The sequence below is a fragment of the Ranitomeya imitator genome, chromosome 1 (assembly GCF_032444005.1).
Source record: "Ranitomeya imitator isolate aRanImi1 chromosome 1, aRanImi1.pri, whole genome shotgun sequence".
Taxonomy (NCBI): Eukaryota; Metazoa; Chordata; class Amphibia; order Anura; family Dendrobatidae; genus Ranitomeya; species Ranitomeya imitator.
In genome coordinates this window covers 944,405,255-944,430,604 of record NC_091282.1, presented here as the reverse complement: position 1 = coordinate 944,430,604, position 25,350 = coordinate 944,405,255, and the positions used below count along the sequence as shown (strand labels likewise).

Here is a 25,350-nt window from a genome sequence, read left to right as displayed (position 1 = left end):
GGCAGTGTGATGGCATGGGCATCCATGGCTGCCAGTGGCACTGGGTCACTAGTGTTTATTGATGATTAGTGTTGAGCATTCCGATACCGCAAGTATCGGGTATCGGCCGATACTTGCGGTATCGGAATTCCGATACCGAGATCCGATACTTTTGTGGTATCGGGTATCGGTATCGGATACATAGAGATGTGTAAAATAAAGAATTAAAATAAAAAATATTGATATATTTACCTCTCCAGCGGCCCCTGGTGAGTCCGCGGGTAACCGGCAGGCTTCGTTGTTCAAAATCAGCGCTTTTAGGACCTGAGAATCACGTCCCGGCTTCTGATTAATCGCGGGCCGCCCATGTGACCGCCACGCAACCAATCACAAGCCGCGACGTCACCGCAAGCTATTAACGCGCTCATTTTTAAAAAAGAGCGCGTTAATGGCTTTCAAAGACGTAGCGGGTTGTGATTGGTCGCGGCCGCGACCAATCACAAGCCGCGACGTCACCGCAAGCTATTGACGCGCTCATTTTTAAAAATGAGCGCGTTAATGGCTTTGAAAGACATAGCGGCTTGTGATTGGTCGCGTGGCCGCGACCAATCACAAGCCGCGACGTCACCGCAAGCTATTGACGCGCTCATTTTTAAAAATGAGCGCGTTAATGGCTTTGAAAGACATAGCGGCTTGTAAAAATGAGCGCGTCAATAGCTTGCGGTGACGTCGCGGCTTGTGATTGGTCGCGTGGCCGCGACCAATCACAAGCCGCTACGTCTTTGAAAGTCATTAACGCGCTCATTTTTCAAAAATGAGCGCGCTAATAGCTTGCGGTGACGTCGCGGCTTGTGATTGGTCGCGTGGCGGTCACATGGGCGGCCCGCGACCAATCAGAAGCCGGGACGTGTTTCTCAGGTCCTAAAAGCGCTGATTTTGAACAACGAAGCCTGCCGGTTACCCGCGCTGAGTTCAGGGGCCGCCGGAGAGGTAAATATATCAATATTTTTTATTTTTATTCTTTATTTTACACCTCCCTATGGATCCCAGGGCCTGAAGGAGAGTTTCCTCTCCTTCAGACCCTGGGAACCATGAGAATACCTTCCGATACTTGATGTCCCATTGACTTGTATTGGTATCGGATATCGGTATCGGCGATATCCGATATTTTTCGGGTATCGGCCGATACTATCCGATACCGATACTTTCAAGTATCGGACGGTATCGCTCAACACTATTGATGATGTGACACAGGACAGAAGCAGCCGAATGAATTCTGAGGTATTCAGAGACATATTGTGTGCTCAGATCCAGCCAAGTGCTGCAAAACTGATTGTCCATTTGTAGTATGAAACGACGACCAATGACTAGTGTTGAGCGATACCTTCCGATATCGGAAAGTATCGGTATCGGATTGGATCGGCCGATATTCAAAAAATATCGGATATCGCCGATACCGATACCCGATCCCAATGCAAGTCAATGGGACCAAAATATCGGAATTAAAATAAACCCTTTCTTGCCTTGTAGGTTCATTCTACATGAAGGAAAACAACTAAGAATAATGCCGGATGTATTTGGGGAGGTGGCGGAGACATTAAAGTCATAGAGGTTTATCCCAATCAAATAGAATAGCATGTTTTTTGTTTTTTTTTAAGACGTTCGGAGTGACAAAGATATTGACTATGTAAATTTTTTTTTTTTTTTTTGTCAGATATTGATGTTTCACTATTCCACGCCCTTCCCCTTCTTTTTTTTCTTTTTTTTTTTTTCTTTTCCCACACTTTCATCTTCATCATCATCAGCATCTTTGACATCAACTTCTTCTTCACCTTATTCATCTTCTTCTTCATCCTTTACCTTTTTTTTTTTTTTTTTTATTACATTCTTCATATTCATTTTATTCAACTATTATTATTCTTCCTATTCTACATATTCTTTTTATTCCACTGTTATTATTCTTCCTATTCTACTTCTTCATCATATTCTCATTTGTGACAGGCATTCCCGTAGTTGTTATCTATAAAAGTTGGAAGATTACACCTTCCGTTCTGCCAGTCACAAAAGTTACATTTGTCCGCGTTCAGTTTGGCCTGCAGCATCAGGCTTTATCCAGGGGCACCACGAGGAGGAACGGACTCACCCCCATACACTGCTTAGTCTTCTTCTGCATATAATTTAGATAATATCTTTTGCTCTGATATTAAGTCTTATGCTTAAAGGGACTCTGTCACCTGAATTTGGCGGGACTGGTTTTGGGTCATATGGGCGGAGTTTTCAGGTGTTTGATTCACCCTTTCCTTACCTGCTGGCTGCATGCTGGCTGCAATATTGGATTGAAGTTCATTCTCTGTCCTCCATAGTACACGCCTGCGCAAAGCAATCTTGCCTTGTGCAGTCGTGTACTATGGAGGACAGAGAATGAACTTCAATCCAATATTGCAGCCTGCATGCAGCCAGCAGGTAAGGAAAGGGTGAATCAAACACCTGAAAACTCCGCCCATATGACCCAAAACCAGTCCCGCCAAATTCAGGTGACAGGTTCCCTTTAATGTTCTTCTGCTCTTTGTTCTGCAGCCTCTTGTTCTTCTGCTTCTCGGTCTTCCATGTCGTCGTCTCCAGGGTCGTCGTCTCCAGTGTCGTCATCTCCGCCGTCGTCGTCTCAGCCGTCGTCGTCTCCGCCGTCGTCGTCGTCGTCGTCATCGGGGTGGTCTTCCGGGTCGTCGTCGTCGGCATCGGGGTGGTCTTCCGGGTCGTCGACTTTAGGGTCTTCAACTTGGAAATGTAGCAGAAGGTACAAGAAGGCTGAGAAAATGCCAAGAACCAGCTGATGGAACTGGAACTCGGATGGCTACCCGAAGGTTCAAGAGCCTATGGAACTACCGAGGACCAGCTGACGTTACTGGAACCCGGTTACTAAGCAGGAGGTACCCGTGCTAAAAAGCACTACCAAGGACCGCCTGACGTTGGCGGAACTCGGATACCCAGAAGGAGGCACCTAAGCCAAAGGCTCTGCCCGGAACCAGCTGACGGTACTGGAACCAGGATGGGGAGCAGAAGGTACAAGAGCAAAAGACACTGCCGAGAACCAGCTGACGGTACTGGAACCCGGATGGGTAGCCGAAGGTCCAAGAGCCAATGGAACTACCGAGAACCAGCTGACGTTACTGGAACCCGGTTACTAAGCAGGAGGTACCCGTGCCTGAAAGCACTACCAAGGACCACCTGACGTTGGTGGAACTTGGATACCGAGAAGGAGGCACCTAAGCCAAAGGCTCTGCCCGGAACCAGCTGACGGTACTGGAACCAGGATGGGGAGCAGAAGGTACAAGAGCAAAAGACACTGCCGAGAACCAGCTGACGGTGCTGGAACCAGGTGGTGGACCTGAAGGCCCACAGGAGAGGAGAGAACAGCTAGGCCGCGAGGCAGCCGCAGTTACCGAACCCCAACAGTCCTACAGGGGGAGCTGGGCCTACTGGCACTACAGAACCAGCCTTGACTACCAGTTCACGCAGCCCACATAGGAAGCTCCTAAACTGGAGGCACCCTGGAGTTGGCTAACCCGACCGCACCACGACGGGGCAAGCATAGGCGTCTCAGTGAGCTTGACACAACCCGGAAACAGCTGACGGTGCTGAAACCAGGCTTGGCACGAGGGAGTACCTGTGTCAAAAACACTGCCGAGAACCAGCTGGCGTTGCTGGAACCCAGATGCGTTGCCCCACTGTGCAAGAGCCAATGGCACGACCGAGGACCAGCTGACGGTGCTGGAACCCGGTTACTAAGCTGTAGGTGCCCGCGCTTAAAAGCACTACCAAGGACCGCCTGATGTTGGCGGAACTCGGATACCCAGGAGGAGGCACCTAAGCCAAAGGCTCGGCCTGGAACCAGCTGACGGTGCTGGAACCAGGAGGTGGACCCGAAGGCCCACAGGAGAGGAGAGAACAGCTAGGCCGCGAGGCAGCCGCAGTTACCGAACCCAACAGTCCTACAGGGGGAGCTGGGCCTACTGGCACTACAGAACCAGCCTTGACAACCAGTTTACGCAGCCCACATAGGAAGCTCCTAAACTGGAGGCACCCTGGAGTTGGCTAACCCGACCGTACCACGACGGGGCAAGCATAGGCGTCTCAGTGAGCTTGACACAACCCGGAAACAGCTGACGGTGCTGAAACCAGGCTTGGCACGAGGGAGTACCTGTGTCAAGAACACTGCCGAGAACCAGCTGGCGGTGCTGGAACCCAGATGCGTTGCCCCAGTGTGCAAGAGCCAATGGCACGACCGAGGACCAGCTGGCGGTGCTGGAACCCGGTTACTAAGCTGTAGGTGCCCGCGCTTAAAAGCACTACCAAGGACCGCCTGACGTTGGCGGAACTCGGATACCCAGGAGGAGGCACCTAAGCCAAAGGCTCGGCCTGGAACCAGCTGACGGTGCTGGAACCAGGAGGTGGACCCGAAGGCCCACAGGAGAGGAGAGAACAGCTAGGCCGCGAGGCAGCCGCAGTTACCGAACCCAACAGTCCTACAGGGGGAGCTGGGCCTACTGGCACTACAGAACCAGCCTTGACTACCAGTTCACGCAGCCCACATAGGAAGCTCCTAAACTGGAGGCACCCTGGAGTTGGCTAACCCGACCGCACCACGACGGGGCAAGCATAGGCGTCTCAGTGAACTTGACACAACCCGGAAACAGCTGACGGTGCTGAAACCAGGCTTGGCACGAGGGAGTACCTGTGACAAGAACACTGCCGAGAACCAGCTGGCGGTGCTGGAACCCAGATGCGTTGCTCCAGTGTGCAAGAGCCAATGGCACGACCGAGGACCAGCTGGCGGTGCTGGAACCCGGTTACTAAGCTGTAGGTGCCCGCGCTTAAAAGCACTACCAAGGACCGCATGACGTTGGCGGAACTCGGATACCCAGGAGGAGGCACCTAAGCCAAAGGCTCGGCCCGGAACCAGCTGACGGTGCTGGAACCAGGTGGTGGACCCGAAGGCCCACAGGAGAGGAGAGAACAGCTAGGCCGCGAGGCAGCTGCAGTTACCGAACCCCAACAGTCCTACAGGGGGAGCTGGGCCTACTGGCACTACAGAACCAGCCTTGACTACCAGTTCACGCAGCCCACATAGGAAGCTCCTAAACTGGAGGCACCCTGGAGTTGGCTAACCCGACCGCACCACGACGGGGCAAGCATAGGCGTCTCAGTGAGCTTGACACAACCCGGAAACAGCTGACGGTGCTGAAACCAGGCTTGGCACGAGGGAGTACCTGTGACAAGAACACTGCCGAGAACCAGCTGGCGGTGCTGGAACCCAGATGCGTTGCCCCAGTGTGCAAGAGCCAATGGCACGACCGAGGACCAGCTGGCGGTGCTGGAACCCGGTTACTAAGCTGTAGGTGCCCGCGCTTAAAAGCACTACCAAGGACCGCCTGACGTTGGTGGAACTCGGATACCCAGGAGGAGGCACCTAAGCCAAAGGCTCGGCCTGGAACCAGCTGACGGTGCTGGAACCAGGTGGTGGACCCGAAGGCCCACAGGAGAGGAGAGAACAGCTAGGCCACGAGGCAGCCGCAGTTACCGAACCCCAACAGTCCTACAGGGGGAGCTGGGCCTACTGGCACTACAGAACCAGCCTTGACTACCAGTTCACGCAGCCCACATAGGAAGCTCCTAAACTGGAGGCACCCTGGAGTTGGCTAACCCGACCGTACCACGACGGGGCAAGCATAGGCGTCTCAGTGAGCTTGACACAACCCGGAAACAGCTGACAGTGCTGAAACCAGGCTTGGCACGACGGAGTACCTGTGACAAGAACACTGCCGAGAACCAGCTGGCGGTGCTGGAACCCAGATGCGTTGCCCCAGTGTGCAAGAGCCAATGGCACGACCGAGGACCAGCTGGCGGTGCTGGAACCCGGTTACTAAGCTGTAGGTGCCCGCGCTTAAAAGCACTACCAAGGACCGCCTGACGTTGGCGGAACTCGGATACCCAGGAGGAGGCACCTAAGCCAAAGGCTCGGCCTGGAACCAGCTGACGGTGCTGGAACCAGGTGGTGGACCCGAAGGCCCACAGGAGAGGAGAGAACAGCTAGGCCGCGAGGCAGCCGCAGTTACCGAACCCCAACAGTCCTACAGGGGGAGCTGGGCCTACTGGCACTACAGAACCAGCCTTGACTACCAGTTCACGCAGCCCACATAGGAAGCTCCTAAACTGGAGGCACCCTGGAGTTGCCTAACCCGACCGCACCACGACGGGGCAAGCATAGGCGTCTTAGTGAGCTTGACACAACCCGGAAACAGCTGACGGTGCTGAAACCAGGCTTGGCACGAGGGAGTACCTGTGACAAGAACACTGCCGAGAACCAGCTGGCGGTGCTGGAACCCAGATGCGTTGCCCCAGTGTGCAAGAGCCAATGGCACGACCGAGGACCAGCTGGCGGTGCTGGAACCCGGTTACTAAGCTGTAGGTGCCCGCGCTTAAAAGCACTATCAAGGACCGCCTGACGTTGGCGGAACTCGGATACCCAGGAGGAGGCACCTAAGCCAAAGGCTCGGCCTGGAACCAGCTGACGGTGCTGGAACCAGGTGGTGGACCCGAAGGCCCACAGGAGAGGAGAGAACAGCTAGGCCGCGAGGCAGCCGCAGTTACCGAACCCCAACAGTCCTACAGGGGGAGCTGGGCCTACTGGCACTACAGAACCAGCCTTGACTACCAGTTCACGCAGCCCACATAGGAAGCTCCTAAACTGGAGGCACCCTGTAGTTGGCTAACCCGACCGCACCACGACGGGGCAAGCATAGGCGTCTCAGTGAGCTTGACACAACCCGGAAACAGCTGACGGTGCTGAAACCAGGCTTGGCACGAGGGAGTACCTGTGACAAGAACACTGCCGAGAACCAGCTGGCGGTGCTGGAACCCAGATGCGTTGCCTATTAAAGATTGTCTTCCTAGAGCCCCAACTAGCGGTGCTGGAGCAAAGGGTAAGCAGGGGGAGCAGAGTGTAGGCCGAAGCCTGCACTGGAGGCAGCTTTGTGTCAGCGTTGCGTTTGCAGGACACTTTGCCGGCTACACAGTGTGGGAACAGCTGGCGTTGCTGAACCCCACTAACACAATGGCGGGTGTTTTTCTCTGTGCAGCTAGCACTTGCGGGCAAAAACTAGCGATGTTAGAGCCCGTGGTGAAGCAGGAGGAGGAGGAGGAGAGGAGCAGAGTGTAGGCCGAAGCCTAGTTGAACCAATTTCAGAGGAAATCTTTATCCCCCCCTCAGGTGTTACAAAGTACAAGAGACACACCTTGTGCAGTATTAATGCTGCACAAGTGAAAGGTTGCTCTATTAATTTGTCTACTTGCACACGCTGAATGAAAGACGTACACAATTTTGCCCATTCTACAGTCAAACTGTAGTGGATGCGTGACTTGGCTTTTTAAGGAGACGCAGCACAGGTGTCCCAAATAACGCCTTGGTGCTTGGCGCAGCTTCCTGAGCGTTGTTATTTGCTGTACAGGAGTCAGCACTCTTGTGTTATCCCTTGGCAATGCCTTGTTAGAGCTGCCCGTCTTATGACCTCATTTCATGTTGGCCGGTGCGGTTAACGATGGCCATAAATCCCAGACCCACAGTGCCTTTTCCTAAAGTCACACTGCGGTGCTGGGATTCGTGGCCTTGTGCAGTAAATATGTCCTTACACCTGCTTCAGACTGGGCGGCCTCAGCTGATCCCTTATCGCATGCCGCGGCCATGAGGCCGCACAGTCAGAAGAAGGTGGAAGGAGGGGAGTGAAGACAGGGGAACATATGCACTGCTTGTGCCCATCAATCACACCCTCGCAGTCAAAACATATGAGACAACGAGGGGCGTTGTGTCGGGCAGGGCGGACGCACAGGCACAGCCAGCCAACCAATGATGTCAGAAGACGGGCAGCGCTAACAATGGGGGTGCTGCGTGTCATTAGAAAGGAAAGTCACACCTCAGGGACAGTGGAATGGTCTCTAATGAGACACATTTTGTACGTGTTGAGTTCCACGTGGGCAAGGAGAAAAAAGTCAGCCACCTTGTACAAATGCAGCAGTACTGCTGTACAAGGTGGCTGTTATACATAGAAACACCTGGGGGTGGGGGGCAGGCTCCCTTCAATTTCAGTTCATGTGCCTGCGTGGCGTTTGCAGGACACGTTGCCGGCTACACAGCAGGGGAACAGCTGGCGGTGCTGAACCCCACTAACACATTGGCTGGTGTTTTTCTCTGTGCAGCTAGCACTTCCGGGCAGAAACTGGAGGTGTTTGAGCCCAGGGTCAGCAGGAGGAGGAGAGGAGCAGAGTGTAGGCCGAAGCCTGCACTGGTGGCAGCTTTTGGTCAGTTGTGCCAGCGTGGCTTGTGCTGGACACGATGCCGACTACACAGCAGGGGAACAGCTGGCGGTGCTGAACCCCACTAACACATTGACTGGTGTTTTTCTCTGTGCAGCTAGCAGTTCCGGGCAAAAACTAGTGGTGTTTGAGCCCAGGGTCAGCAGGAGGAGGAGAGGAGCAGAGTGTAGGCCGAAGCCTGCACTGGTGGCAGCTTTTGGTCGGTTGTGCCAGCATGGCTTGTGCTGGACACGATGCCGGCTACACAGCAGGGGAACAGCTGGCGGTGCTGAACCCCACTAACACATTGGCTGGTGTTTTTCTCTGTGCAGCTAGCAGTTCCGGGCAAAAACTAGCGGTGTTTGAGCCCAGGGTCAGCAGGAGAGGAGCAGAGTGTAGGCCGAAGCCTAGTTGAACCAATTTCAAAGGTTAACTTTAACCCCCCCTCAGGTGTTGCAAGGTACAAGAGCCACACCTTGTGCAGCATTAATGCTGCACAAGTAAAAGGTTGCTCTATTTAATTTGCTCCTTGCACACGCTGAATAAAACACGTACACTATTTAGCCCACTATACTGTCAAACAGTAGTGGAGGCGTGACTTGTCTTTTTAAGGAGATGCAGCACAGGTGTCAAAATTTACACCTAGCTGCTGGGCGCAGATTCCTGAGCGTTGTTATTTGCTGTACAGGAGTCTGCGCTATTGTGATCCCTTGGCCATGCGCTGTGAGCGCTTCCTGTCTTCTGACCTCATTTCATGTCGGCCGTTGTGGTTAGCGATGGACATGAATCCCAGACCCACAGTGTGTTTTCAAAAAATCACACTGCGTGGCTGGGATTCGTGGCCTTGTGCAGTAAATAGGTTTGCCGCTCACACATGTCCTTACACCTGCTTCAGACTGGGCGGCCTCAGCTGATCCCTTATCGCCTACCACGGCCAGGAGGCCGCACAGTCTGAAGAAGGCGAAAGGAGATGAGTTAAGACAGGCGAACATATGTACTGCTCGTGCCCATAAACCATACCCTCGCTGACAAAATAAATATGACAACGAGGGGCGTTGTTTATAGCAGGGCGGATGCACAGGCGCAGCCAGCTAACCATGATGACAAAAGACGGGAAACGCTACCAAGGGGGGTGCTGCGTATCATTAGAAAGGAAAGTCACACCTCAGGGACAGTGGAATGGTCTCAATGAGACTCATTTTGTACGTGTTGAGTTCAACGTGGGCAAGGAGAAAAAGTCAGCCACCTTGTACAAATGCAGCAGTACTGCTGTACTAGGTGGCTGTTATACATAGAAACACCTGGGGGGGTGGGGCCAGGTTCCCTTTAATTTCAGTTCATGTGCCTGCGTGGCGTTTGCAGGTCACGTTGCCGGCTACACAGCAGGGGAACAGCTGGCGTTGCTGAACCCCACTAACACATTGGCTGGTGTTTTTCTCTGTGCAGCTAGCACTTCCGGGCAAAAACTAGCGGTGTTTGAGCCCAGGGTCAGCAGGAGGAGGAGAGGAGCAGAGTGTAGGCCGAAGCCTGCACTGGTGGCAGCTTTTGTTCTGTTGTGCCAGCGTGGCTTGTGCTGGACACGTTGCCGACTACACAGCAGGGGAACAGCTGGCGGTGCTGAACCCCACTGACACATCACCTAGTGTTTTTTCTGTGTAGACAACACTTCCACGTGGCAACTGACAGTGTTGAAACCCAGGGAATCAAAGAGGAGCAGAGTGTAGGCCGAAGCCTGCAGTGGAGCAAGTTGAAAGGGAACCTTTAACCCCCCCCCCCCAGGCATTTGTTGCTGAAAGAGCCATCTTGTACAGCAGTAATACTGCACATGGAAAATGGTGGCTCCGAAAATTATGCTCCTTGCAAACGCTGAAGTACACACTCATATAATGTGTCCCCTCACACCGTCAAACCATCCCGGAAGTGGGACTTTCCTTTGTAATGTGACACAGCACAGCCGTCATTCCAACCCCCTTGGTGCCGGGCGCCACCTCCTCAACGTTGTTTGGTTCTGTCACGGAGCCCGCGCTGTAATGTTATCCCTTGGCCATGCACAGTTAGCGGTGGCCGTCTTCTGACATCATGTAGGTGTCAGGCTGGCAGTGCCTGTGCGTCCAAGCTGCCCGAGATCAAACCTTGCAGTGTCATCTAATGTAGTCCCACTGCGGGCCAGGGATCCATGGGCATGCGCAGTGCATATCATCGCCTCTCACTCACCTCCTTCCTGCTTCTTCAGACTGTGCGGCGTCACGGCCGTGGCATGCTATTAGGGATCAGCTGTCGCCGCCTAGTCTGAAGAAGCGTGAAGAAGGGGAGTGAGAGGCTAGTAGATGCACTGCGCATGGCCATGGATACCAGGCCCACTGTGGGATCACATTAGACGACACTGCGAGGTGTGATTTCGGGCAGCGTGGACGCACAGGCGCAGCCAGGACGACAACAAATGATGTCAGAGGACGGGCAGCGCAAACTGTGCATGGCCAAGGGATAACATAACAGCGCAGGGTCCATGACGGAATCAAACAACGCTAAGGAGGCAGCGCACGGTGCCAAGGGGGTAGCAATGACGGCTGTACTGCGTCACATTACAAAGGAAAGTCCCACCTCCGGGACGGTTGGACGGTGTGAGGGGACACATTACATGAGTGTGTAGTTCAGCGTTTGCAAGGAGCATAATTTCAAGAGCGACCTTTCCCTTGTGCAGTATTAGTGCTGCACATGGTGGCTCTTTCAGTAACAAACGCCTAGGGGGGGGGGGACAGGTCCCCTTACATTTTAGTTGTGCCAGCGTGGCGGTCGCATGACACGTTGCCGGATACACAGCTGGGGATCAGCTGACGTTACTGAACCCCGATAACAGTGGAGCGACTGTTGACTGTGCACACAGCACTTCCAGGCACCAACTGGCGGTGTTAGAGCCCAGGGACAGCAGGAGGAGCAGATTGGAGGTATTGCCGCACACACAGCTGGGGATCAGCTGACGTTACTGAACCCCAATAACAGAGGAGCGACTGTTGACTGTGCACACAGCACTTCCAGGCACCAACTGGCGGTGTTAGAGCTCAGGGACAGCAGGAGGAGCAGATTGGAGGTATTGCCGCACACACAGCTGGGGATCAGCTGACGTTACTGAACCCCAATAACAGAGGAGCGACTGTTGACTGTGCACACAGCACTTCCAGGCACCAACTGGTGGTGTTAGAGCCCAGGGACAGCAGGAGGAGCAGAGGAACAGAGTGTAGGCCGAAGCCTGATTGTAGCAAGTTGAAAGGGAACCTTTAACCCCCCCCAAGACGTTTGTAGCTGAAAGAGCCATCTTGTGCATCACTAACGATGCAAAAGGAAAAGGTGGTTCTTTTAATTATGCTCCTTGCAAACACCGAAGTAAACACTAAAAATGTGTCCCCTTATACCGTTAAACCGTCCCGGAGGTGCGAATTTCCTTCGTAATGGGACACAGCACAGCTGACATTCCTATCCCCTTGGTGCCGTGCGCTGCCTCCTCAGCATTGTTTTAAGCTGTCACGGAGCCTGCGCTGTTCTGTTAGCCCTTGGCCATGCCCAATTAGCGCTGCCTGTCTTCTGACATAATTTGGTGTCAGGCTGTTACTGCCTGTGCGTCCACGCTGCTCCAGATCCCACCTCGCAGTCTCGTCCAACGTAATCCCACTGCGGGCCTTGGAACCATGGACATGCACAGTGCATATCCTCGACTCTCACTCCCCTCCTTCCCTCTTCTTCAGACTGTGCGGTGTCACGGCCGTGGCATGCTATTAGGGATCAGCTGACGGCGCACAGTCTAAAGAAGGCGGAGGGAAATGAGCGAGAGCCCAAGGGGAAGATATGCACTGCGCATGGCCATGGATCCCAGGCCCGCAGTGTGACTCAATCAGAAGACACAGCGAGGCGGGATCTCGGGCAGCGCGGCCGCACAGGCGTAGCCAGCCTGACACCAAATTATGTCAGAAGACAGGCAGCGCAAATAGGGCATGCCCAAGGGATAACAGAACAGCGCAGGCTCCGTGACAGCTTAAAACAACGCTGAGGAGGCAGCGCATGGCACCAAGGGGGTAGGAATGACGGCTGTGCTGCGTCACATTGCGAAGGAAAGTCCCAGCTCCGGGACAGTATAACGGTATCAGTGAACACATTTTATAAGTGTTAAGTTCTGCGTGTGCAAGGAGCTAAAAAAAAAGAGCTACCTTTTCCTTGTGCAGCATTACCGCTGCACAAGATGGCTCTTTCAGTAACAAACGACGGGAGGGGGGGGGGACAGGTTCCCTTACATTTAGGTTGTTGTGCCAGCGTGGCGGTCGCAGGACACATTGCCGGCTACACAGCTGGGGATCAGCTAACGTTACTGAAACCCAATAACACTGGGTCGTATGTTATTACTGTGCAGCCTGCACTTCTGAGCCGCAACTGGCGGTGTTGGAGCCCAGGAATAGCAGTTCAGGTGGTAGAAAGATGAACACAGCAGGAGACCTGGATGACACCCAATTACTTAATCAGGCAGAGGAGTGGCAAATTCCTGCGAGATCCAGGCCTGGTTCATTTTCAGGAAAGTAAGCCGGTCAACGTTATCGGAGGATAGTCGCATGCGACGGTCTGTTAGTACACCACCTGCGGCACTAAAGACACGTTCCGATAAGACACTAGCCGCAGGGCAAGCCAGCACCTCCAATGCATACTGGCTTAGCTCTGGCCATGTATCCAGCTTAGAGACCCAAAACTTGAACGGGGAAGAGCCATCTGGGAGTACAGTAAGAGGGCAAGCCATGTAGTCTGTCACCATCTGACGGAACCGTTGCCTCCTGCTGACTGGAGCCGCCGGTGATGGTGTAGACATTTGGGGCGGGCACACAAAAGTGTGCCAGAGTTGTGCCATACTGGGCTTGCCTTGGGCAGAGGCACTGCTTCTGCTCCCTCTTTGGGCAGAGCCTCCCCCACTGCCTCGACGCACTGAGCTGCTTTGTAAAGCACTAGCAGCACTCCTCTCAGTTGGACAGGAGAAGATGATGGAATTCACCAGTGTGTCGTGGCACTCCCGCAATTTACGCTCCCGGGTCAACGCAGGGATGAGGTTTTGGACGTTGTCCCGGTAGCGAGGATCGAGGAGGGTGAACACCCAATAATCAGGCATGTTGAGAATGTGGTCGATGCGGCGGTCGTTTCTCAGGCACTGCAGCATGAAATCCACCATGTGCTGCAGAGTGCCAACTTGCCCAGAAACGCTGTCCCCTGCTTGAGACATGATCTCTGCCCGCTCGTCATCACCCCACCCTCGCTGTACACACTGACCACTGGACAATTGTGTCGCTCCTTCCTCTGGACGGAGCTCTTCCTCCTCCATTGACTCCTCCTCATCCTCCTCACAAATTGGCCCCTGCGTACCCCTTTGTGAGGAACCACGTGGCGCTGACTCTCCAGAAGCTGATGGAAAAGGTGACTCCTCATCCTCCACCTCTTCCACAACATCATCCCTTAACCCTTGCAAAGTTTGCTGAAGCAGGCAGATAAGGGGGACAGTCATGCTGACTAGTGCATCATCTGCACTTGCCATCCGCGTGGAATAATCAAAAGGACGCAAAACCTGGCAGACGTCCTTCATAGTGGCCCACTCTGTGGTTGTGAAGTCTGATCGGCGCTGACTGCGACTTCTTTGCGCCTGATGCAGCTGGTACTCCATAACTGCTTGCTGCTGCTCACACAACCGCTCCAACATATGTAACGTGGAATTCCACAGGGTAGGTAGGTCACATATGATGCGGTGTTCCGGAAGGCGGAATCGGCGCTACAGAGCAGCAATGCGGGATCTGGCCAAGCTGGAACGCCGCAAGTGAGCACACTCTAGGCGGACCTTGTGCAGCAGGGCATCAAGATCCGGATAGTCCCTCAGAAAACTCTGCACAACCAAATTGAGCACATGTGCCAGACATGGGATGTGAGTGAGGTTGCCAAGGGCCAAAGCTGCCACCAGATTTCGGCCATTGTCACACACTACCATGCCTGGCTGGAGATTCGCTGGCAGTAACCACACATCGCTCTCCTGCTTGATGGCATTCCAGAGCTCCTGCGCTGTGTGGCTTCGATGCCCCAATGAAACTAGTTTCAAGACGGCCTGCTGACGTTTGGCCACGGCTGTGCTCATGTCGGTCATAGGTAAACGTTCACGGGTCCATGTGGAGGTGGACTGTGACGGATCCTGCAGAGAGGAATCTGAGGAACTGGTGTAAGAGGAGGAGTCGATGCGTACAGACTGGATTCCTGCAATCCTTGGAGTGGGCAGGACACGTCCTGCGCCACTCGCACGATCTGTACCTGGCTCAACAACATTACCCCAATGGGCAGTGAGGGAAACATATCGCCCCTGTCCATGCTGACTGGTCCACGCATCGGTGGTGAGGTGGACATTGCTACTGACGGCGTTCAGTAGCGCATGTTTTATGTTTGCCTCAACATGCCTGTGCAGGGCAGGGACAGCCTGCCTGCTGAAGTAAAAGCGGCTGGGCACCTTGTACTGTGGGACTGCCAATGCCATCAAGTCACGGAAGCTGTCAGTCTCCACCAGCCTGAACGAGAGCATTTCCAGGGACAACAGTTTGGCAATGCCTGCATTCAGAGCCTGTGCTCGGGGGTGGTTGGCCGAGAATGCCCGCCTTTTCTCCCATGCCTGTACTACCGATGGCTGTAGAGTAGACTGGGAGTGTGAGGATGACTGGGAAGGTGGTGCTGTGGGTGGAATTACACTAGGTCTCTGGACAACAGTGGAGGAAGAGGCAACACGAGATGAAGAGGTGGTAGCTGCCGCTGTTGGTTGGCCTACGTCTTCACTGTGTTTCTGTAACTCCACCGCGTGCCTGGTCCACACATGTTTCCACATATTTGTGGTATTGAGGTTGCTGACACTTTTACCTCTTTTTACTTTCTGATGACACAGCTTGCATTTGACAAAACAAATGTCATCTGCAACTGTGTCAAAAAAGGACCAGGCACTGCAAGTCTTGGGAGCGCCCTTTTTGGCTTTGGAAAGAGACAGGCTCCTAACGGGTGCCAAAGTGGAGGCTACAGGCTCCGCAGTCTTCCCCCTCCCTCTCCCTCTTTGGCCCGTAAGGGGAAGCTCTTCCTCAGAGCTGCTCCCACCACCTTCCTGTTCCTCACGCCACGATGGGTCAAGGACCTCATCATCTCCACTACCCTCTGCCACCAACTGCTCCTCCTGGGTAGTCTCGGCAGCACAGTACGCATCAGAAAGCGGCACCTGAGTTTCATCATCAGATGCGTACTGCGCTGTGGTCACCGGAGGCACTGGCCCACCTGCCTCTTCAGAGTCAGAGAGAAAAAGCTGTTGGGCATCACTGCACACTGCCTTTTCTTCCATTTCTCCAATGCTGCTTGGCTGGCCCCCTGTTTCCAAGCCAAGAGATTCAGAGAACAGAAGTAGAGACGGCTCCTGTCCTGGGCTCTCTGACTGCCTGGCCAATTTGGCAGGTGGTGAAGAGACAGATGGCTGCTCTCCAGTGCTCTGTGCCTGAGAGGATGTGGCACTAACTGAAGTCGATGCCGAGGCGTTAGCTGCCATCCACCCGACAACGGCTTCAATTTGGTCTTCACGCAGCAGCGGTGCACGGCGCTCTCCGACAAAGCTGCGCATGAAGGACTGTTCCCTGCTGAAACTGAGTGACGACGAGTCACCGGCGCCCGCAGCAGGCACAGAATCACCACGTCCTCTCCCTGCTCCTCTCCCTGCTCCGCGCCCACGCCCACGTGCCTTACTCCCTGCCCTCTTCATCTTGGTTGACAGATAAAGATAAGCAGAAAAGTACTAAGGCCTTAGCGTGCTTATTCCTGAAATGCTCCTCCTAACAGGTGTAAGAAACACTAATGTTGTAAAGTGTGGACTAAACTTTATTATTTTTCAAATGTGGCCTACACAAGTGTTAAGTTGTGTTTGGTGAACTTTACTTTTTTTTTGTGCAGATCGGGCTACAGAGCTAGTTTAAATCACACGGAGACCGTGCAGACAGCCGTAAACGGCGCTGCAAGGCCAAAAAACCCTCCTCTAGGTTATCCTATGTAGTGTTTTTCCACTATTTAGCTGGATACGGGTGGAAAGACACTAATAGGAATTTTTTTTTTTAAATTTTAAACAGGCTGCACTATTTGAAAAAAAGGAAATTGTGTTTCAAGGTATGAGGCAGTAACGCACCCTGAGCTGAATCCAACCGGCTATAGCTGCACACAGACTACAGGGCGAGCTGCGCTCACACAGAGACCGTGCAGACAGCCGTAAACGGCGCTGCAAGGCCAAAAAACCCTCCTCTAGGTTATCCTATGTAGTATTTTTCCACTATTTAGCTGGAGACGGGTGGAAAGACACTAATAGGATTTTTTTTTTTAAATTTTAAACAGGCTGCACTATTTGAAAAAAAAGGAAATTGTTTTTCAAGGTATGAGGCAGTAACGCACCCTGAGCTGAATCCAACCGGCTAGAGCTGCACACAGACTACAGGGCGAGCTGCGCTCACACAGAGACCGTGCAGACAGCCGTAAACGGCGCTGCAAGGCCCAATAAACCCCCTCTAGGTTATCCTATGTAGTGTTTTTCCACTATTTAGCTGGAGACGGGTGGAAAAACACTAATAGGAAATTTTTTTTTAAATTTTTAAACAGGCTGCACTATTTGAAAAAAAGGAACATTTTTCTCAAGGTATGAGCCAGTAACGAACCCTGAGCTGAATCCAACCGGCTATGGCTGCACACAGACTACAGGGCGAGCTGGGCTCACACGGAGACCGTGCAGACAGCCGTAAACGGCGCTGCAAGGCCCAAAAAAACCCCTCTAGGTTATCCTATGTAGTGTTTTTCCACAATTTAGCTGGAGACGGGTGGAAAAACACTAATAGGGAATTTTTTTTTTAATTTTTAAACAGGCTGCACTATTTGAAAGAAAGGAAAATTTTTCTCAAGGTATGAGCCAGTAACGAACCCTGAGCTGAATCCAACCGGCTATGGCTGCACACAGACTACAGGGCAAGCTGGGCTCACACGGAGACCGTGCAGACAGCCGTAAACGGCGCTGCAAGGCCCAAAAAACCCCCTCTAGGTTATCCTATGTAGTGTTTTTCCACAATTTAGCTGGAGACGGGTGGAAAAACACTAATAGGAAATTTGAGAAAAAATGTGCAGCAGGCTGCACTATGAGCAAAAAAGGACAACTGTGTGAGGCAGTGTGAACCCCCCCTGAGCTGAATACAACCGGGTATATGGCTGCACACAGACTACAGAGTGAGCTGCACACACACACACAGAGACCTTGCAGAACGCTGTTAAAACAGCGCTGCAAGGCAAGAGCAAGGTGAACAGTGAAGAACACACAGCGTTTTGCTAAATTAGCCTTTGGAAAGGAAAATAAAGCAATTAGCTAGCTCAACTGGCCCTCAGTTAGAACACAGCGTCCTGTCCCTAACTGAAATCACAGCAGAGTGAGCGCAAAATGGCGGCAGCGTTTTTTATAGTGCAGAGTGACATCATTTCAGCAGCCAATCACAGCCTTGCCAGTACTTACATGCCCACCATGCTAAACAGGATGTGCCCACACTTCCAATCATTCCTCATTGGCTGCTGCGTGCAGTTTGAATTCTGGGAACTTCCGATTCCGGTATCCGATACGCGGGAAGTATCGGAATTCTGTATCGGAATTCCGATACCGCAAATATCGGCCGATACCCGATACTTGCGGTATCGGAATGCTCAACACTACCAATGACCCAAAACATAAAGCCAAAGCAACCCCGGAGTTTATTAAAGCAAAGAAGTGGAATATTCTTGAATGGCCAAGTCAGTCACCTGATCTCAACCCAATTGAGCATGCATTTCACTTGTTAAAGACTAAACTTCAGACAGAAAGGCCCACAAACAAATAGCAACTGAAAACCACCGCAGTGAAGGCCTGGTAGAGCATCAAAAAGGGGGAAACACTGCGTTATTTTGATGTCCATGAGTTCAAGACTTCAGGCAGTTATTGCCAACAAAGGGTTTTCAACCAAGTATTAAAAATGAACATTTTATTTAAAATTATTGAATCTGTCCGATTACTTTTGGCCCTTTTAAAAACATGTTAAGGAGCTGAAACTTCTAAACCCTTTATCCAATTTTAATGTGGATACCCTCAAATGAAAGCTGAAAGTTTGAAATTCAACTGCATCTGAATTGTTTTGCTTAAAATTTATTGTGGTAAGGACTATAACCAAAATTAGAAAAATGATGTTTCTGTCCAAATATATATGGACTTAACTGTACATATGCAGCGCCCCAGAGACCTGGTCGTTGCAGTATGGTACCCTGCCACTAAGGGCAGTGGCGGTACGTCTGATGGCATTAAGGAGTTCTCCTGACCAGGTATCACCAGAACACATTACACTTCACACTCCGGCCACTAGGGGGAGAAAAAGGCTTTATTTATTGGGCCACTCCTCATACTGGTAAAACTAGGGGCTGGGGAGGAAGTTAGTCAGAAGCTGACTGGGTTGGATTCAGGCAACATCCCATGGCAGGGGGTGTTGCAGGGAGAAGGCACAGGGGGGTCCCTGTCAGGCGTGGGAACCTGGCAGGTGCCTAGTGAACAGAAGAGAATGTAACGGAACCGTGCCTGCACACCCTGCGGCGGTATCCTAAGAGAGAGACACGAAGGGAAGGATATTGTGGAACAGTGTAAACGAGATCAAGCACAAAGGAGAGCCAGTAAGAGTCGTGCCGAGAGAGAGAGGCAACATCTTACTGAGGTGCGTAGTCGGTGGCCGGAACACCGTAGAAGTAACTGACTTCAGGCCTTACTTCAAACTCCGCCGGACAGTTAATTATAGGTTGGCTGTCTACCTTAAATTTCCTAAGAAGACATAGGGGGCAACATTGGGAGAGGGGCGTCTCTAGGGTCCCGGAAGAACTCCAAGCCTTCCCGTCATACGGGTGCGTCCTAGCCAAAATATACCTGGGGGACGAGAAACTAGTAACATCTGGAACTAAAGAGAACGAGAGAGAGAGCTGCAGAGAACGAACAAACGAGAACAGAAGTTGTGAGGACTTTTCCGAATGCTCAGCAGGGTAGGACTACAACACACAGGCGCTAGTGGTAGGCAACGATTTCCATCTGCGAAGGAAACTCTGGATGTGCCCATCGGACCGGCCGGTCTCTGAGAGCCCTGTTAAACGTACTCTGGATTGAGGATCCTGAAGCCTTCAGTAAAGAGGTAAAGAGACTGCAACCTTGTGTCCTCATTATTGACTGCACCTCACACCATCGCCACCTACACCACTGGGAAGCCCTGGGGACATACTTCACCTGTGGGAAGTTATACCATCCGGCTGCCATTCCATCACCCCAGCGGACCCCATAGCAGCGTCGGTCACCCTGACCGAACACCACAGGTGGCGTCACGAATCCCTGACAGACAGTTCCACTACTTTCATTGGACGCCCCTTAGCAGGGTCGCGGACCGGGTCTAGCCACCGTGACAGCCTCAGAACCAAACCAGAGAGGCCCGGTACCGAAACGCGTGGCCCTGTGTCTGGGGGCGTTCCACATACAAAAATACAGTCATGGTCAAAAGTATTGACACCCCTGCAATTCTGTCAGATAATACTCATTTTCTTCCTGAAAATGATTGCAATCACAAATTATTTGGTATTATTATCTTCATTTAATTTGTCTTAAATGAAAAAACACAAAAGAGAATGAAGCAAAAAGCAAAACATTGATCATTTCACACAAAACTCCAAAAATGGGCCAGACAAAAGTATTGGCACCCTCAGCCTAATACTTGGTTGCACAACCTTTAGCCAAAATAACTGCGACCAACCACTTCCGGTAACCATCAATGAGTTTCTTACAATGCTCTGCTGGAATTTTAGACCATTCTTCTTTGGCAAACTGCTCCAGGTTCCTGATATTTGAAGGGTGCCTTCTCCAAACTGCCATTTTTAGATCGCTCCACAGGTGTTCTATGGGATTCAGATCTGGACTCATTGCTGGCCACCTTAGAAGTCTCCAGTGCTCTCTCGCAAACCATTTTCTAGTGCTTTTTGAAGTGTGTTTTATGTCATTGTCCTGCTGGAAGCCCCTAGTCTCTGGGGGAGACCCAGCTTTCTCACACTGGACACTACATTATGCTGCAAAATTTGTTGGTAGTCTTCAGACTTCATAATGCCATGCACACGATCAAGCAGTCCAGTGCCAGAGGTAGCAAAGCAACCCCAGGGGTGTCAATTTTGGCCATGACTGTATAGTACAGACCAAAAGTTTAGACACACCTTCTCATTTAAAGATTTTTCTGTTTTTTCAAGACTATGAAAATTGTACATTCACACTGAAGGCATCAAAACTATGAATTGACACATGGAATTACATACTTAACAAAAAAGTGTGAAACAACTGAAATTATGTCTTATATTCTAGGTTCTTCAAAGTAGCCACCTTTTGCTTTGATGACTGCTTTGCACACTCTTGGCATTCTCTTGATGAGCTTCAAGAGGTAGTCACCGGGAATGGTTTTCAATTCACAGGTGTGCCCTGTCAGGTTTAATAAGTGGGATTTCTTGCCTTATAAATGGGGTTGGGACAATCAGTTGTGTTGTGCAGAAGTCTGGTGGATACACAGCTGATAGTCCTACTGAATCAACTGTTAGAATTTGTATTATGTCAAGAAAAAAGCAGCCAAGTAAAGAAAAATGAGTGGGCATCATTACTTTAAGAAATGAATGTCAGTCAGTCCAAAAATTGGGAAAACTTTGAAAGTGTCCCCAAGTGCAGTGGCAAAAACCATCAAGCGCTACAAAGAAACTGGCTCACATGAGGACCACCCCAGGAAAGGAAGACCAAGAGTCACCTCTGCTTCTGAGAATAAGTTTATCCGAGTCACCAGCCTCAGAAATCGCAGGTTAATAGCAGCTCAGATTAGAGACCAGGTCAATACCACACAGAGTTCTAGCAGCAGGCACATCTCTACAACAACTGTTAAGAGAAGACTTTGTGCAGCAGGCCTTCATGGTAAAGTAGCTGCTAGGAAACCACTGCTAAGGACAGGCAGCAAGCAGAAGAGACTTGTTTGGGCTAAAGAACACAAGGAATGGACATTAGACCAGTGGAAACCTGTGCTTTGGTCTGATGAGTCTAAATTTGAGATCTTTGGTTCCAACCACTGGGTCTTTGTGCGACGCAGAAAAGCTGAACGGATGGACTCTACATGCCTGGTTCCCACCATGAAGCATGGAGAATGAGGTGTGATGGTGTGGGGGTGCTTTGCTGGTGACACTGTTGGGGATTTATTCAAAACTGAAGGCATACTGAACCAGCATGGCTACCACAGCATCTTGCTGTGGCATGCTATTCCATCCGGTTTGCGTTTAATTGGACCATCATTTATTTTTCAACAGCACAATGATACCAGTCGAGATGGTTTGGGGTGAGCTGGACCGCAGAGTGGAGGCAAAAGGGCCAACAAGCATCTCTGGGAACTCCTTCAAGATTGTTGGAAGACCATTTCCGGTGACTACCTCTTGATGCTCACCAAGAGAATGCCAAGAGTGTGCAAAGCAGTCATCAAAGCAAAAGGTAGCCACTTTGAAGAACCTAGAATATAAGACATAATTGCAGTTGTTTCACACTTTTTTTGTTAAGTATATACAGTAATGCCACATGTGTTTATTCATAGTTTTGATGCCTTCAGTGTGAATGTACAATTTTCATAGTCATGAAAATACAGAAAAATCTTTAAATGAGAAGGCGTGTCCAAACTTTTGGTCTGTACTGTATATATATTTTTTTTTTTCAGTTTCTACAATACAGTAGTGACATTTTGGAGGAGGTTACTTTTTTCCTCACAAATTGTATTATTTTTTTCTTACCTTGACCATCAGTGCTCTTCAGCGGTAAACTGTGCTGCTATTCCATATTAAAACACTTTTGAAGAATTTTTTCACTCTCATATTATAAATTTAGCATTAACCTGTTATACTGCAACATTAAGTTACCTTCATTCAAAACAGTTGACACAATGAAGATGTAATCCTGGGGATCTTGATCTGGCAAAATGACATGAAAATCTTTTTCAAAAGGAAAATGTTGATATAGCTCCTCAGGTGAGTCAACTCCACAAAGCATCAAGACCACTCTGTGTGAGGGCTGTAAAAGTTCAAAGGAATTGGTACTTTGATTTTCAAAAAACTTCTTCAGAATATCTCTTGTCAAGACTAGTAGCTTACACTGCCACATGGAGCTGGAAAGGTTTTCCGCCACCTCATTTGGTTCTCTGTTGACATCATAAAGAAATAGATCATCAATTTGTAAATGAGATGTCAGTAATTCCTTCAGATATGCAGCCCATTCTTCTCCGCTCTTCTCATAAATTACCAGAAGATTTTTTGTCATTTCTGCAAATTATTAAATGGAACATTAATTAATATTAATTATTATTGCTTTCTAATTACTGATAGATTTCAGTTGGTGACATGACTTTCCCTGTCTTTTTGAACCTCTTTTCCATCATGCAATCAATACTTTTTTCCCTTTGTCATTTCTCATGATAGCTTTATTTATGGCCAACTATGTTTTGATTTCTTTACTTGTGTGGGTTTGATGAGTTGTTTCTGATTTCTGGTAAGAATTTCTTTTCAATTTAGAAATAGATTTACTTATAAAATTGGTGACGGGTTCCCTACTTTTTTCACCCAATAAATATACAGTGGCATGAAAAAGTCCGGGCATCCCTGGTCAAAATTACTGTTATTGTGAACAGTTAAGCAAGTTGATGAAATGATCTCTAAAAGTCCTAAAGTTAATGATAACACATTTCCTTTGCATTTTAGGCAAAACAAATCTACCATATATACTCGAGTATAAGCCGACCCGAGTATAAGCTGAGACCCCTAATTTTGCCACAAAAAACTGGGAGAACTTAACGACTTGAGTATAAGCCTAGGTTGGAAATGCAGCAGCTACTGGTAAATTTCACAAATAAAAATAGATGCCAGTAAAAGTTAAATTAATTGAGACATCAGTAGGTTAAGTGTTTTTGAATATCCATATTGAATCAGAAGCCCAATATAATGCTACATAAAGTTCATGATGGGCCCCATAAGATGCTCCATAATTAAATATGCCCCATATAATACTCCATAAAGTTTATGTTGGGCCCCATAAGATGCTTCATACAAAAATATGCCCCATATCATATGGCACAAAGGCTGATTATGGCACCATAAGATGCTCCATAGAAACATTTGCCCCATATAATGCGGCATAAAAGGTTAACCCCTTCATGACCCAGCCTATTTTGACCTTAATGACCTGGCCGTTTTTTTGCAATTCTGACCAGTGTCCCTTTATGAGGTAATAACTCAGGAACGCTTCAACGGATCCTAGCGGTTCTGAGATTGTTTTTTCGTGACATATTGGGCTTCATGTTAGTGGTAAATTTAGGTCAATAAATTCTGCGTTTATTTGTGATAAAAATGGAAATTTGGCAAAAATTTTGAAAATTTCACAATTTTCAAATTTTGAAATTTTATTCTGTTAAACCAGAGAGCTATGTGACACAAAATAGTTAATAAATAACATTTCCCACATGTCTACTTTACATCAGCAGTTCAGCACAATTTTGGAAACAAATTTTTTTTTTTGCTAGGAAGTTATAAGGGTTAAAATTTGAACAGCGATTTCTCATTTTTACAACGAAATTTACAAAACCATTTTTTTAGGGACCACCTCACATTTGAAGTCAGTTTGAGGGGTCTAGATGTCTGAAAATACCCAAAAGTGACACCATTCTAAAAACTGCATCCCTCAAGGTGCACAAAACCACATTCAAGAAGTTTATTAACCCTTCAGATGCTTCACAGCAGCAGAAGCAACATGGAAGGAAAAAATGAACATTTAACTTTTTAGTCACAAAAATGATCTTTTAGCAACATTTTTTTTCTCAAAAATGATTTTTAACCCGCAATTTTTTATTTTCCTAAGGGTAACAGGAGAAATTTGACCCCAAACGATGTTGTCCAGTTTCTCCTGAGTACGGTGATACCCGATATGTGGGGGTAAACCACTGTTTGGGCACATGCCGGGGCTCGGAAGTGAAGTAGTGACGTTTTGAAATGCAGACTTTGATGGAATGCTCTGCGGGCGTCAGGTTGCGTTTGCAGAGCCCCTGATGTGGCTAAACAGTGGAAACCCCTCAATTCTAACTTCAACACTAACCCCAACACACCCCTAACCCTAATCCCAACTGTAGCCATAACCCTAATCACAACCCTAACCACAACCCTAATTCCAACCCTAACCCTAAGGCTATGTGCCCACGTTGCGGATTCGTGTGAGATTTTTCAGCACCATTTTTGAAATATCCGCAGGTAAAAGGCACTGCGTTTTACCTGCGGATTTACCGCAGATTTCCAGTGTTTTTTGTGCGGATTTCACCTGCAGATTCCTATTGAGGAACAGGTGTAAAACGCTGTGGAATCCACACAAAGAATTGACATGCTATGGAAAATACAACGCAGCGTTTCCGCGCTGTATTTTCCGCACCATGGGCACAGCGGATTTTGTTTTCCATAGGTTTACGTGGTACTGCAAACCTGATGGAACACTGCTGCGAATCCGTAGCGGCCAATTCGCTGCGGATCCGCAGCCAAATTCGCACCGTGTGCACATAGCCTAATTCTAAAGGTATGTGCACATGCTGCGGAAAACGCTGCGGAGCCGCAGCAGTTTCCCATGAGTTTACAGTTCAATGTAAACCTATGGGAAACAAAAATCGCTGTACCATGCTGCAGAAAAACTGCACGGAAGCGGTTTACATTCCGCAGCATGTCACTTTCTGCGGATTCCGCAGCGGTTTTACAACTGCTCCAATAGAAAATTGCAGTTGTAAAACCGCGGTGAAGTGCGCAGAAAAACTGTGGTAAATCCACGATAAATCCGCAGCGGTTTAGCACTGCGGATTTATCAAATCCGCTGCGGAAAAATCCTCAGAGGAC

At 49.9% G+C, this 25,350-nt stretch overlaps 1 protein-coding gene across 3 annotated transcripts in view; it reads right to left on the bottom strand.

The window, feature by feature from the left end:
- The window catches only part of BANK1 (B cell scaffold protein with ankyrin repeats 1), a 1,115,425-nt gene that overhangs the window by 1,005,215 nt on the left and 84,860 nt on the right, over positions 1-25,350 (bottom strand). For all 3 annotated transcript variants that reach the window (XM_069743643.1, XM_069743641.1, XM_069743642.1), the window contains exon 2: positions 22,351-22,749. In XM_069743643.1, the coding sequence (XP_069599744.1) occupies positions 22,351-22,747 (397 nt within the window). In that variant the 5' untranslated portion in view covers positions 22,748-22,749. The remainder of the gene's footprint in view (positions 1-22,350; positions 22,750-25,350) is intronic.